Source organism: Dendropsophus ebraccatus, chromosome 6 (genome assembly GCF_027789765.1).
Source record: "Dendropsophus ebraccatus isolate aDenEbr1 chromosome 6, aDenEbr1.pat, whole genome shotgun sequence".
NCBI lineage: Eukaryota > Metazoa > Chordata > Amphibia > Anura > Hylidae > Dendropsophus > Dendropsophus ebraccatus.
In genome coordinates, this window is record NC_091459.1 from 112377836 (window position 1) to 112392387 (window position 14552).

Here is a 14552-nt window from a genome sequence, read left to right on the forward strand (position 1 = left end):
AAGTGCCTACAACACCCAGTATACCTCACTGCACTGTCCCCCTCCCTCCCACCTCAGTCACCACCCTCTCTTCGCCCTCTCTCCCTAGTTGGGATTACCTCCCTGCCTCCCTGGATCTGTGGCCCTCCCCCATCCTGTGTGCAGCCTGCACCGTAATTGACCATTTCCTGGCTCTTTGCTGAGGTACCCTGCTGACAAGGAAAGCCCCAACACAATCTACAATGGTAGAAAACACACTATATGATTTTATCTCTGTGAATCAGTGTACAACAATCATTATCTACAAAATCTGAATTTGCATATGAATTAGAGCTGGATATATACTATGAATACCATCACTGATGATCAGCAGGGCATGATGGGTGTTGTAGTGATGCAAACAGGAAAGCCATTGCTTGTAGTTTTGCAAACTGTGACTCCCAAGTTTGCATAAGTACAACCACCATCATATTCTGATTATAAGGTATGATGATGGGAGTGGTAGTACTATAAGTATTTCTTCAAGCTGGAATTCTACTACTAGCGATACAAGCATCTTAGTTGGCTGATAGCTCAACATGCCTAATATTCGGTATATGATGGGGTTGCAGTTATGAAAATTTTACAATACGTTTGCATAACTACACCTCCTATCATATGCTGGTTATAAGGCATGATGATAGTGGTAGTAGTTGTATTTCTTCAAGATAGAATTCCACAACAAGCAAAACTACAAATCCTTGTTAAGATGAGCAGACTAAGATGCTTGGCATTGTAGTTTTGCTATTTGTGGAATTCCATCTTGAAGTAATACGACTACTACCACTATCATCATGCCTTATGACCAGCATATGATAGGAGGTGTAGTTATGCAAACTTATTGTAAAATTTTCATAACTGCAACGCCATCATATACTGAATATTAGGCAGGATGATTGTGGTAGTAATCCCATTTCTTCAAGATGGAATTCCACAGAACTACAACTGTTCTGTATATGATCAATGTGCTATATACTATACAGTATATAGCACACTTATCATATACAGTACAGGGGTCTCATACTGAAGAGAGGTCTGGGACATGTCACCTCACTCCTGTCACTAGTCCTTCCTCTCCTGCTCCTGCCTTAGATGTTATCATGTTTGTAGGATGGGCTGGAGAGACACACTTCAGCCGACCTCACAGCAGGCTGGTGGAGGGGAGGAGAGCAGTGTGTGCTATAAGGAGGTGCTGAGTTTCTGTAAACATGATGATATCTCAGCAGGCAGAGGAAAGACAAGTGACTTGTGACAAGGAAATCACCCGTTCTCCCTCAGTCTGCTCAGCCTGAGATGTCATCATGTTTGCAGAGAAACACACAGCAAAGCAGCCGCATCTGGGTCTTTCAGTAAAGGGTAGAGGAGGGAGGCTCCAGCCAATGGAAAGAGCCTTACAGGTCAGGTGGGGGGAGGAGGCGGGGTTACAGCCACCCTTTCTTAAAGGCAATGGATTGCGGGGCCGTTACGTCACGGCCCCAGGGGGAAGTGGGCGGGGAGCTGATTACACGCCCGAAGTCCAGACTCGGCCTACAGAGAAGACATCACCTGCGTACGTCACGGCCCCAAGATGGCGCCCGTGCCATGATGACAGCACTTTAAGAAGGACTACAATACTTCCTGTAGTAGTAAGTGCAGGAAAAAGCACCCTTTATGTGCAGAACCTGTGATTAGTGTCTATTAGTCATTTGTATAACTTTTGTGGGGCAATACAGTACTTTAATAAGAGTTTTGGCCGGAATACCCCTTTAAGGATGGCAACAAATGATAGTCTTCATCAATAACACAGTACAATCAAACACTGTATCAATCTAGTTGTTCCCTAACTGGTTTCTCAACATTTTGTCTTCAGTAAAACCTTTGTTATGCTTTAGTTCTTCCAAAAATCAAACAAATGCAAATTTGGGAGGGATCAACCACCTATAGTCAAATGAAAAGAATATCAACTATAGTAAAATGGTAATCAGCTATTAATTAACATCCAAGTAGTTTCAGGATTGCCCAAGCTTTTTGTGGAGAAGTTCCAAAACTGAAATGATGTTTACATATTAAATTAAGTATCATCTTTTACTACATAATTAAAGAGGTTGTCAGACACTTAAAACCTTTTTTTGTATATGTTGCTGCCCTTGTAAAAAACATAATGGGGGAGCGCGCTGTCACTGTCAAGATGAGTTAGTCTGCGGAAGTGGCAGCGGATGTAGTCAGTAGGGGACCCTGAAGAACTGCAGGAGGACATTGTGTTAATGGTGGAGAGGTAAGAATATTGGGGGAGATTTATCAAACATGGTGTAAAGTAGAATTTGCTCAGTTGCCCCTAGCAACCAATCAGATTCCACCTTTCATTTTCCAAAGAATCTGTGAGGAATGAAAAGTGAAACCTGATTAGTTGCTAGGGGCAACTGAGCCAGTTTCACTTTACACCAGTTTGATAAATTTCCCCCAATATACTTACCTCTCTACGATTAACACAATGTTCTCCTGCAGTTCTTCCGGGTCCCCTGTTGACTACAGCCGCTGCCACTTCTGCAGATGAACCCATCTTGACAGTGACAGCATGCTCAGCCAATCACTGGCCATAGCACTGCCCCATTTCAGTGATTGGACTGCCAAGATAAGTTTGTCTGCGGATCTGGCATCAGCTGTGGTCGGTGGGGGACCCGAAGACCCGCAGGAGGTCACCGGGGCGAGAATGGAGAGGTAAGCATAAGATGTTTGTTATGTTTTAAATAAGGGCAACAACATGTTAACCTCTTAAGGAGAGCTCAAAATGACCTTAACCCCTTAAGGACCAGGCCTAAAATGGCCTTAAGGACCGAGACAAATTTTATGAATATGACCTATGTCACTTTATTCATTAATAACTTAAGGATGCTTTTACCTATCCGGCTGATTCTGAGACTGTTTTCTCATGACATATGGTACTTTACATTTCTGGTAAATTGGAGTCGATACTTATAACAAATCTTTATGAAAAAAAACAATATAACATGAAAAATTGCATTTTTCCAACTTTGAAACTTCTGCTTATACAGAAAATGGTTATACCACATAAATTATATAATAAATAGCATTAGCAACATGTCTACTTTATGTTGGCAGCATTTATTAAACTATCTTTCATTTCAAAATCAGATTTTTTTTGAGGGACCTGTTGAGGCTGGGTTCACACTACGTATATTTCAGAAATTGAGTGGATGGCCGTCATATAACAGTAAATAACTGCCATTATTTCAATATAACAGCCGTTGTTTTAAAATAACAGCAAATATTTGCCATTAAATGGCGGCCATCCACTCAATTTCAACATTGTGTGAACAGAGCCTTTCTATGTTTTTAATCCACTCCTGGTTTTGGTTGCAATATGAGGACCACAATACTGACTGAAATATACGTAGTGTGAACCCAGCCCAAAGTGTATTTGAGGGGACTGTATATTAGAAAGCCCCACAAAGCACCCCATTTCAGAAACTGCACCCCCCACACTCTGCAAAAGCACATCCAGAAAGTTTTTTAACCCTTTAGGGGAGTCACAGAAATAAAAGCTAAGTGTGTAAGAAATTTGAAATTTTTTATTTTCTGTGCAGAGATTTTATTGTAATCCAATATATTGCGCCTAGTGAATTTCAACGCCTCCGTTACATTTGGTCATTTTTGACTGTACCACTTCAGGTTGGCAGAGGCTCTGGGGTGCCAAAACATAAAAAACACCCCTAAAAGGGACACTATTTAGAATACTACACCCCTCAAGGAATGTAACAAGGGGTGTGGTGAGCATTTGGACCCTACAGGTGCTTCACAGATTTTCAGAACAATGTGGCGTGAAAAAAAGAAAAATGTATTTTTTACACTAAAACGTTGTTCTAGCCTTCAATTTTTTACTTTCACAAAGGGATAAAAGGAATAAAAACCCCCAAAATGTGTAGTGCAGTTACTCATGAGTACAGAAATACCCCACATGTGGACATAAAGTGCCAGCAGGCGCAGGACGAGGCTCCAAAGGGAAGGAGAGCCAATTGGCCTTTGGAAGCCGGATTTTACTGCATTGGATTTTAAGGGTCATGTCGCATTTACAAAGCGATCGTGCTGCCAAAACACTGGAAACCCCCCACAAGTGACCCCATTTTGGAAACTACACCACTCAAGGAATCTAACAAGGGGTGCAGTGAGCATATGGACCCCACTGGTGACGGGCACAAATGTGGAACAATGTGACGTAAAAAGGGAAAATTTTCACTTTCATGGCACAAATGTGCCCGTCATCAAGGTGTCCATATCCTCACTTCACCCCTTGTTAGATTCCTTGAGGGGTGTAGTTTCCAGAATGGGGTCAATTGTGGGGAGTTTCCAGTGTTTTGGCAGCACGAGGGCTCTGTAAATGCGACATGGCGTTCATCATCCATTCTGGCCAAATCCAGCCTCCAAAATCCAAATGGCGCTACTTCCCTTTGGAGGCTTGCTCTGCACCCACATGGCGCTTCATGTCAACTTTTGGGGTATTTATGGACTCAGAAGAAATTGCTCTACACATTTTGTGTGCTTTTTTATCTTTTAACCCCTTGTGAAAATGAAAAAAAAACAAGGCTAAACCAACATTATAGTGTAAAAAATTTAATATTTCATTTACACGCCACATTGTTCCAAATTTTTGCCTGTCAACAGTGGGGTACATATGCTCATTACACCCCTTGTTACATTCCCTGAGGAGAGTAGTTTCCATAAAGGGGTCACTTTTGGGGGGTTTCAACTGTCTTGGCAACACAGAGGCCTTTTAAATGCAACATGGCCCTAGAAATCCATTCCAGAAGCCAAATAGCGCTCCTTTCCTTTGGAGGCTTACCCTGCACCCACATGGCGCTTTATGTCCACATGTGGGGTATTTTCGTACTCAGGGGAAATTGCTCTACACATTCTGTGTTTTTTTTTATCTTTTAACCCCTTGTGAAAATGAAAAAATCAAGACAAGATCAATGATTTAGTGTAAAAATTAAAAGATTTTTTACACTAAATGTTGGTCTAGCCTTGATTTTTTCTATTTCCCCAAGGGATTAAAAAAGGAAATGAATGCAAAAAGTGTAGGGTAATTTCCCCTGAGTACGAAAATACCCCACATGTGGACATAATGTGCCATATGGGCACAGGGCAAGCCACCAAAGGGACAGAGCGCCATTTGGAGGCTGGAATAGAGGATGGAGGCCATGTCGTAATTACAAAGCTCCTGTGCTGCCAGGACAGAGATAACCCCAACAAGTGACCCTATTCCAGAAACTACACCTCATAAGGAATCTAACAAGGGGTGCATTGAGCATATGGACCCCAATGGTGACGGCACACATGTTCTGTGAAAATAAAAAATACCATTTTTTTTTTAATTTTCACGGCACAAATGTTCCCATCACCAGGGGGCCATATCCCCGCTGCCCTCCTTGTTATATTCTTTATGGGGTGTAGTTTCCAGAATGGGGTCACTTGTGGGGGGTTTCTACTGTCCTGGCCACAAAGGGGCTTTGTAATTGCATCATGGCAAGTCTCTAATGGGAATGGCAGCCATGCCTATTTAGTTAGGGAAATGGACAATTTCTAATTTATTTGGGGGTATTAGGCCAATGATAAGTTTATAAGGTTGAAAATGGCCGGTGTCCATCAAATTCAACCTGTGTTGATCCAGAGGAATGCAAAAAACCCTCAAAAGGCAGACGATAATAGCCTCATCACAGGGAAAAAAATTCTTCCCGACTCCATAATGGCGATCAGAATAATCCCTGGATCAACGTGACCCCTGAAATAGGAATCAGGGACAGAATTTAGACAATGTAGGACTCCAATAACGTGTGGTACGCCTTGAAGCGATCCAGTATGCAGAGGCCGGGGTGATCAGGACAGGTGTCACACTGGAAAATGGTGTCCTTCCTGATCCCCCTGTTACGCCACACTCTGCTCTTCTTCTGGGGTCTCCTGTTTTCCAGTGTGGGGGACGTCACCTGGAAATGTTGCCCTGGTGCGATACGTGGTTCTTCGTATCCAGAAGCGTTGGGTCCATGGCTGCTAAATATTAGGGCTTTATTACTGCTTCTGATATTTTCGGATTTTGCCGCAAGCTACAGTAGCTCGGGCAGTGAGGGACCAGAAGAGGATGGTGCTTGTATAAAAGTTATCCTCATACTGGTGGTAATCTTTATCCAGCAGTGGGAAGATCAGTTCCCAAATGATCTTCCCACTAACTCCGAGGATGGGGGGGGCATCTGGGGACTGCATTCGGGTGTCCCTTCCTTCATACACTCTAAGGGTACGTGCACACTGTTGAATGGCGAAGGATAACCTCTTATGCATTCCGCAGCTGGCACCCGCCGGCGGACTGATGCGGGCACGCACGTCTCCGCCTGTGTCATAGACTCCATTCTATGCACGGGCGTCCGTGCATAGAATGGAGTCTATGACACTGGCGGAGACGTGCGGGCCCACATCAGTCCGCCGGCAGGTGCCAGCTGCGGAATGCACAAAGGGTTATCCTTTGCTAATCCGCAGTGTGCACGTACCCTAAGGCTGGGTTCACACTACGTTTATTTCAGTCAGTATTATGGTCCTCATATTGCAACCAAAACCAGGAGTGGATTAAAAACACAGAAAGGCTCTGTTCACACAATGTTGAAATTGAGTGGATGGCTGCCATATAACGGTAAATAACTGCCATTATTTCAATATAACAGTCGTTGTTCTAAAATAACAGCAAATATTTGCCATTAAATGGCGGCCATCCACTCAATTTCAACATTGTGTGATCATAGCCTTTCTGTGTTTTTAATCCACTCCTGGTTTTGGTTGCAATACTGACTGAAATATACGTAGTGTGAACGCAGCCTCAATCTGTAAGTGTACCCTGAGGTACTCTCACAGAGTTTGTAGAATTTCACGTCATACCGTCATCTCTTATTAAGATGGTACTGGCGGAAAAGACGTGTCTGGGGGGGCAGCATACACTACGCTACCCCCAGACACGTCACTAAATGATGAGGATGAGGAATGAATGGAGGAAAAAAAGATCCCCCCATTCATCCTCACTGGCTATTTCGGTGTCAGAGGCAATAATAGCGTATGCCTCCGCCGCCGAAAACACCCTGGGGGCCATCTTTATATGGGGATTGGTATATGGGGTATGTAAATGTTTAGTGGTGTAGTGTTAAACTTTATTTCATGTAGTGTAATAGTGTTTTTAACATTTTTTTTAACATTAAGTATAAAAAAAAAAACTACGCCAAAAAGGTGTTGCTGATAAATGCCCCACTTATGTGCGGTACTTATCAGCAGACCGTGGCTGTAGGATATAGAAAAAAAAAACACCCTAGGCCAAAAAGTAGGAGTTGCTGATTAGCAGCGCACTTACGTGCGATGCTGATTAGCACTCAGCGGCAATAGGGTGCAGAAAAAAAAAAAAACTTTCTACAACACTATAGCTACTGATAAGTGTATTATATACACTTATCAGCCGCAAGGGGGCAGTAGGATGCAAATTCCGGAAAAAGCTGAAGTTTGACAACGCTAAAGCCGAAGATTGCCGAAGGGGACCGACGGAAAAATCCGAAGATGCCGACGAAGAAGAGGACACGATCGGGACCCGGAAGACGCGATTGGGACGATGGATCAGGTGAGTATGGGTCAATACCTGCTCTGGACACATTGGCTACCTAGCTGAGGTGTCCACAGCAGGTATTTAACCCTTTCTTGGGGGACTTATATCGCCGTGATTGGCCGGCCGGTTCTGGTGATCAGGACGTGGCACCGTGGCCACCATTACTTTTAACAGTAATGGCGGTCGGTGCCGTTCTCGGACAGCACCGACCGCCATTGCTTTCCGGGTCACCGGGTCACTGAATTGATTAGCCAATAGTGGTGTTCGTCGGGATGAGAGGGGTTAACCACCCCCCGTGCCGACAAGCTATGATGGCCTGCTATACATTATAGCAGGCCATCTCCCCTGATCGCTGTGTGTTGTCACACAGCGATCGAGGAAACCATAAATGTATGTCCGTTTGCGTTAAGGCACGGACTTTGGGGGCGTAAATTTCCGCCCGTGGTCGTTAAGGGGTTAAGGACCGAGCCAATTTTCTGTTTTGCGTTTTCATTTTTTACTCCTTGACTTTCAAGAGATTATTTTTCCATCTACAGGAACATGAGTGAGTGCTTGTTTTTTTTTTTTTTTATCAGGAGCAGGTGTACTTTCTAATGGTGTCTTTCAATCTACCATAACATGTAGGATGAAACCCCCAATGTTGTAAATGCCGCACTGCAGGGGTTAATGGTGGACCTCCGCGCGATTGCAGCAGCCTGTCATTAACAGTGAGGACGTTGCTTTTGATAGAAGCCGCCCCCCTTATGCTATGAAGTCATAGCGCTGCTTGACCCACTGGCATACTGGTACGTCGTGGGTCCTTAAGTGACAGGTTCCCATGATTTTCTTAAGTGCCAAATAACTCCTTTAAGCTCCCAGCATATTCTGACAAAATATTTTAACAATACTAGAATAATTTATTCAGTGTCATTTAAGAACAATAAAAAGCCCTAAAAAGATCTTAGCTTCCTCTTGAACACCCCCCCCCCCCCAAAAAAAAACAAAACAAAAAAAAAAACAACACATATTTACCGTATTCTGAACCATCCTCTCTCCATTTCTCAGTGCATTGTCCATGACTCCTCAGCCTCTGTGTATTTAAGGAGAGTACCTGCTCGCCAAAGGTCCTCAAGATTGGCGTTATCTCATTAGCGTTAATCCTGTTTAGTATTCAGCTTTCCCTGTATACTGATTTCCAGCAATTATCCTCAAGTTAACCTCCTGGTATTAACCTAGCCTGTTCCATGTTTTTTCTCTGTATTTCTGATTCTGACCCTTTGACATGTTTATCAAAGAGCTATCTAAGGACAACAGAGACAGAACTGAAGACCTGCACAAGGCTGGGATGGGCTACAGAACAATAGACAAGCCGTTTGGTGTGAAGGCAACAACTGTTTGCACAGTTATTCGAAAATGGAAGAAACACACAATGACTGTTAATATTTTTTGGTCTGGGGCTTGATGCAGGATCTTGCCTGGTGGGATAAGAATGATTCTGAAAAAGGTCAAGAATCAGCCCTGAACTACATGAGAGAACCTGGTCAATGACCTTAAGAGAGCTGAACCACTCTCAAAGATAACCGTTATTAACACGCTACACCAGTATGGATTAAAATCCTGCAGGGTATGAGGAAGTCAGATAAGACCAAAATAGAACCTTTTTGTATCAACTCCAATTGTCATGTATGGAGGAAGAACGATGAATACAACCCCAAGAACATAGTCCCAACCATGAAGCATGGAGGTGGAACCATTATACTTTGGGGGTATTTTTCTGCATAGGGGACAGGATAATTGCAATATATTTGATTGTTGGTGAAGGGCTCTACAGGAACAAAACTTCCATCCTCTGTAATCTGTTTATGTACCAAATAATAAGTTCTGTTTTTCTATTGTACCAAATAATTATTTTATGCAATTAATTGAAAAATGATTATTTAAAAATAAAACAATTTTATTTTCTTGATTTTTTTTAAAAATAGATTCTGCCTCTTACAGTTGACATGTATCTAAGATAAAATTACAAAAGTCTAGGTGGGAAAACTGTATCAAATACTTATTTTTCCCACTGTAGTGACAGTTGGATGGGCGAGAACAGGTATGCACTGATATCAAGTAATAATATCAAGTTAAAATTAAAATCTCTTAAAATTAAAATTGACTTAAAATCTCTAACTTAAATGTCAGATACTTACCATACGTAATGTGAAATGTTCTTTAAAGGGGTAGTTTACCCAGAATGTTTTTCTTTCAAATCAACTGATGCCAGAAAGTGCCAGAGATTTGTAATTTACTTCTTAACAATTTATCTACTTAACAATCTTAAGTCTTCCAGTACTTATCAACTGCTGTATGTCCTGCAGGAAGTGGTGTTCTTTTCAGTCTGGAGAGCAGGGGAGGTTTTCTGTGGGGATTTGCTACTGCGCTGGACAGTTCCTGTCATAGAAAGAGGTGTCAGCAAAGAGCACTGTGTAAGACTGGACAGAATACACCACTTAATGCAGGACCTACATTCGCTCATTAGTACTGAAAGACGTGAGATTTTTTTTAGTAAAAGTAAACTACAAATCTCTGGCACTTGTTGGAACCTATTGATTTGTAAGATTTTTTTTATTTTTTTTTTCAACTACCCCTTTAAGCTGATGGTGCTCAAAGTAGATTACAGTTGTATAAAAAATCCCAAATAATAAAAACATAAGCAAGCCCTATGGCTGTTTCACATCACAGAGACGATTTGTCAAGGCCTTGGCAAAGTGTCTTTTTGACATAAAATGTCCTTACGCCTACTTTGCAGTGTTGTTCCCTGTCTATTTTCCCACTGTAAAGCAATAAAAGAAGTTGGAATATTTTAACGGTTTGCTAGTTTAAATGTTAGGAGCCAGTTTGTGGAATTCAGGAATGGTGCTTTACTGGTGTGCAATGCTGAAGTCAGAGATTAAATTGAATTTGAAGATGAATGTTGTAATAACAATAAATCCTCAGAGGAAGAGAGTAGAAGATTGTTAATAGAGATTTAGTGAAGCAAGCAAATCCCAGTTTAACCCAGATTGTTTAGTGCCGATTGTGGTTGAACCGCTCCAAAAGTTTTAAAAAGTTTCCTCGGCTCTAATTGTAAACCTTGAAACACAAAAAACCTGTCTATGCTATTTTTATTAGTCTGTTATTTATTTATTTATTTTATTTATTTATTTTTCATATTTAATACAGTTCTTATTTGTTACATGAGGCCCCAATACTGCACTGGTTTCCAAATTCAAGGGGTTCCCTCAATGAGTCTGGCCACAGAACTTGGAATTTAGCTTAGATTGAAAGGTAGGAGTGTGAAATTGAGGGGTTATCTGGGATAGAATACACACCTGTGCTGTCTGGAAACTCAATGTTTGGAGTTCTTCTCAATTATTTTTGAATGCATCCTTTTGTTTTATCTCAGAATTTTTTAAATAGCTCATCCAACGTTTGTTTCTGAGTCCTTATTATTTCAATTACTTTTTAGGCCGGTTTCACACGTAGTAACAGTGCGGGCGTTAAAATTTCTGTCCCGTACATCTCCGGGTGGTCTGGCGGCTGTATTTGAAAAGCACTTACGGTCTTATCGTAAGAGTCCGGCCGTAGTGTCATGATGTGTCTTGGCTTGTTTGGCCCCGCTCAAAAGCATGTATTTGATTCATGAATCTGCCCCCGGGCCAAATAAGCACACCCACATCCCTATAAAATCTCCGCCCACTCGCGAAGTACGCCCATATGCTTGTAGTGTTTTGAATGGCAAAAAAAAAAAACCAAAGATGTCTGATGGCGCTAATAATGCGCCCTATGGGCCAGCCCGGCGTATGAGGCTGCGCCGCAAGCACCAGCTCGTGGTGCTTTCGATCCTGTGGAAGATGCGTAATTATTACCTGCGTTTGTGTGTAAGTCTATATATATATATTTTTTTTTTTTTAATTTTTTTTTTTTTTTTTTTCAAGCTTTATGTAACTTATTTAAAACTAGCCTTACAAACTGTTTAGGCTTATAATCCGTAAAACATTGATTTAAATGTATTGTTTATGCAAGCTCCCTTAAGTACTGTTGACCAAAGGTCCTTAAATGCAACTGTGTAATAATTTTGTGACTAATTGAGATGTCTTAAAAATAATAAATGTCATATTTGAAAAATTCTTCTCAGAGGCAAAAAGACGCAGAGCAGCGCCGTCTGCAGGAGGTGGGACGGCGATATTGGGTCCACCCCATCAATGTGCGGAGGGAGACCCGGGGCCACATTGGTTGCCTGTATGATGATTTGCGACGGTATGTCGATTTGAATACATCAAAGTCGGCAAATCTTTGAATGTAATATTGCAAATGTAAAGGTTACTGTCCCCAAATGTTTACCCCAAAGTCCATAATTTTATTATGTTTTTTGTTTATCCTTACAACGTTTGATGTTAATTTCAACATTTGTAAACCGTATGACATCTTCCTATGATGTGTGTTTGTGTGTAATATTAGTGATCAATATTTTTCTTAATTTGTTGCAGACATCCTGACAAGTTCCAGGACTTCGTGCGCCTGCCTATGGAGGCCTTTGATAATTTACTTTCCATTTTGACCCCACATCTCCAGAGACAGGACACCTACATGCGGAAATCCATCCCTCCTGTGGGACGTCTGCTCATAACGTTAAGGTGAAGATGCTTTATTTTAATGCGAACTATTTGTTCATGTAATTGTAGTTAAATCTAATATAGTGTTAAAATATGTAATAATTTAATATGTAGCTGAATGTGAAATAGAATCATAAAATACTATTTTTCTTTTTTTCACAGATTCTTGGCGACAGGGGAGAGTTATGCATCGTTGCACCTCCAATTCAGGGTTGGTACGTCCACCATCTCTGGAATTGTGAGGTGCACGTGCGCCGTGATCTGGGAGCATTTGCAGCCCATCGTGATGCCCAGTCCGACCAGGGAGATTTGGTTGCAGTCAGCAGCAGGCTTTCAGTCTGTGGCCAATTTCCCCAACTGTATAGGGGCGGTTGATGGTAAGCACATACGTGTGAAGCAACCACCGCGATCAGGATCACAGTATTTCAATTATAAGAAATTTTTTTCTGTGGTCCTGATCGCGGTTGTTGATTCCACGTATCGTTTCCTTGCCATCGACGTCGGCTCCTATGGCAGTACTGGGGACTCCCGGGCGCTACTGAGATCAGAGTTTGGGCGGCGCATACTCTTAGATCACGTGACTCTACCTCCTCCCACTCCTCTTCCGGGTACCACGCATCCCGCTCCATTCGTCATGGTAGGGGATCAAGCCTTCCCTTTACTGAACAACCTGCTGCGCCCTTACCCACGGAGAGGGCTGGATGAACGGGGGAGAGTATTTAACCGGAGGCTGAGCCGGGCACGTAACTTCGTGGAGTGCGCCTTCGGGATCATGACTAGTCAGTGGAGAGTGTTTACCACTGCCCTGCAGTTGAAATTGGCCACAGTTGACATGGTCATTAAAGCTGCCTGTGTTCTCCACAACTACCTTCGGGACTATGCTCCCACCCCGGAGGTGAACGTGGAGACACTGCCAGCTTTTAGTGCCCCTATCAACTATGGCCAAGGGAGACAACTCAACCGCGGGATAGTGGTCAGGAACCTCTTTGCTGACTACTTCATGACTCCTGAAGGCGCCGTGCCCGTGCCCCTTTCACAGCCTCCCTTATGAGCCACGGCCACAGGACTGATGTTTTCCCGCATGTATGTCACCTGTCTCTGGGATGTGTGTTTTTTTATTTTCTTTTGTTGTTTGAACACCATGTATTGGTTGATATTTAATTTTCCTTCTCTTTTTACTAAAACAAAAAATATATTTTCTTATTCGACTAAACAATGTGTCTGCCTTTTCAATGTATGTAAAACATGTTGTGTGTTCCCACATAGTAGTGTTCGAAAATACACATAACCTCACTCGATATACTACTGGCCAGTAATTATCGAGCATGGTCACATCCTGCTAATGTTAATTGTATAGTCCTTTGAACCTAGTGTGCTGAAAGATTGATGTGATCAAAACATGTGCATTTCCTATGGAGTGACCAGCAGGGTGCGCACTATATGTCTAACTTTCTAGTGTGGGATATGTAACAGGATCTGATATCTTCTAGTGCCACAGTCCATCTCACTTCTTAACAATCACTATTAACACACCACATATATCCCTCCACACATCACCCAGGTGCGCCAGCTGGATGTGGTCTACTTAGGTTGCGGTTCAAAAATAATCTTTTATCATCCATTTTTTTTCAGTAAAACACAGAAGAGTGTATTAAAAGATGAGAAATCTCGCTCTTTACTTGATCACCTGTTCCTTGTCTACAGTCATCTCCTGGATTTCTTATCCAAAATCCATCACATCAATCTGCCTGTGTAAACGCTACATTATGTAGTTTATTGTGTGTACGTTTATATATCCTCCACTTTGTACATAATGACCACATGCTGGATGTCCTGCAGGAGGCGATTTCTACTACCATCGGACATAGAGCTCTATGTGGAAATGATAGTGTCATGATAAGAACATTAATGTCCCAAAATATGTTAGTGCTCATCACAAGCCTCTCCTGCTCTGCCCACTTCCTGCCTTGGCCACAGATGTCAGCATAGAGCAGGCTCAGACCTGCAAAAGAAGGAATCGCAGCATTCACTACATCTTCGCTAGTGGCTTCACAATACGTGTATTTCACTCAGTATAGCTAACAAAAACAGCAGTGGATTCTAAACACCCAAAGGATCTCGACACAATGTTGTAATGTTGTGGATGTGCGCCATTAAAACACTAAATAAGGACATTTCCAAATAACATCCATTCTTTGAAAAAAACTTAGCAATATTTCACTTTAAATGGCGCACAGCCACTCTATTTCTACATTGTGTGAACACAGCCTTTGTGTTTTTAAGCCACTACT

The 14552-nt window shown here is 42.2% G+C and overlaps 1 protein-coding gene across 1 annotated transcript; it reads left to right on the forward strand.

Moving 5' to 3' along the window:
• The first annotated feature begins 11168 nt into the window (after nucleotides 1-11168).
• Nucleotides 11169-14172, forward strand: LOC138795007 (uncharacterized). The gene is made up of 4 exons (XM_069973949.1): nucleotides 11169-11526; nucleotides 11784-11905; nucleotides 12136-12282; nucleotides 13894-14172. Exons 1-4 carry the CDS (start codon nucleotides 11275-11277, stop codon nucleotides 14015-14017), a joined length of 645 nt encoding a protein of 214 aa, XP_069830050.1. The 5' UTR covers nucleotides 11169-11274; the 3' UTR covers nucleotides 14018-14172.
• The last annotated feature ends 380 nt before the right edge of the window (nucleotides 14173-14552 follow it).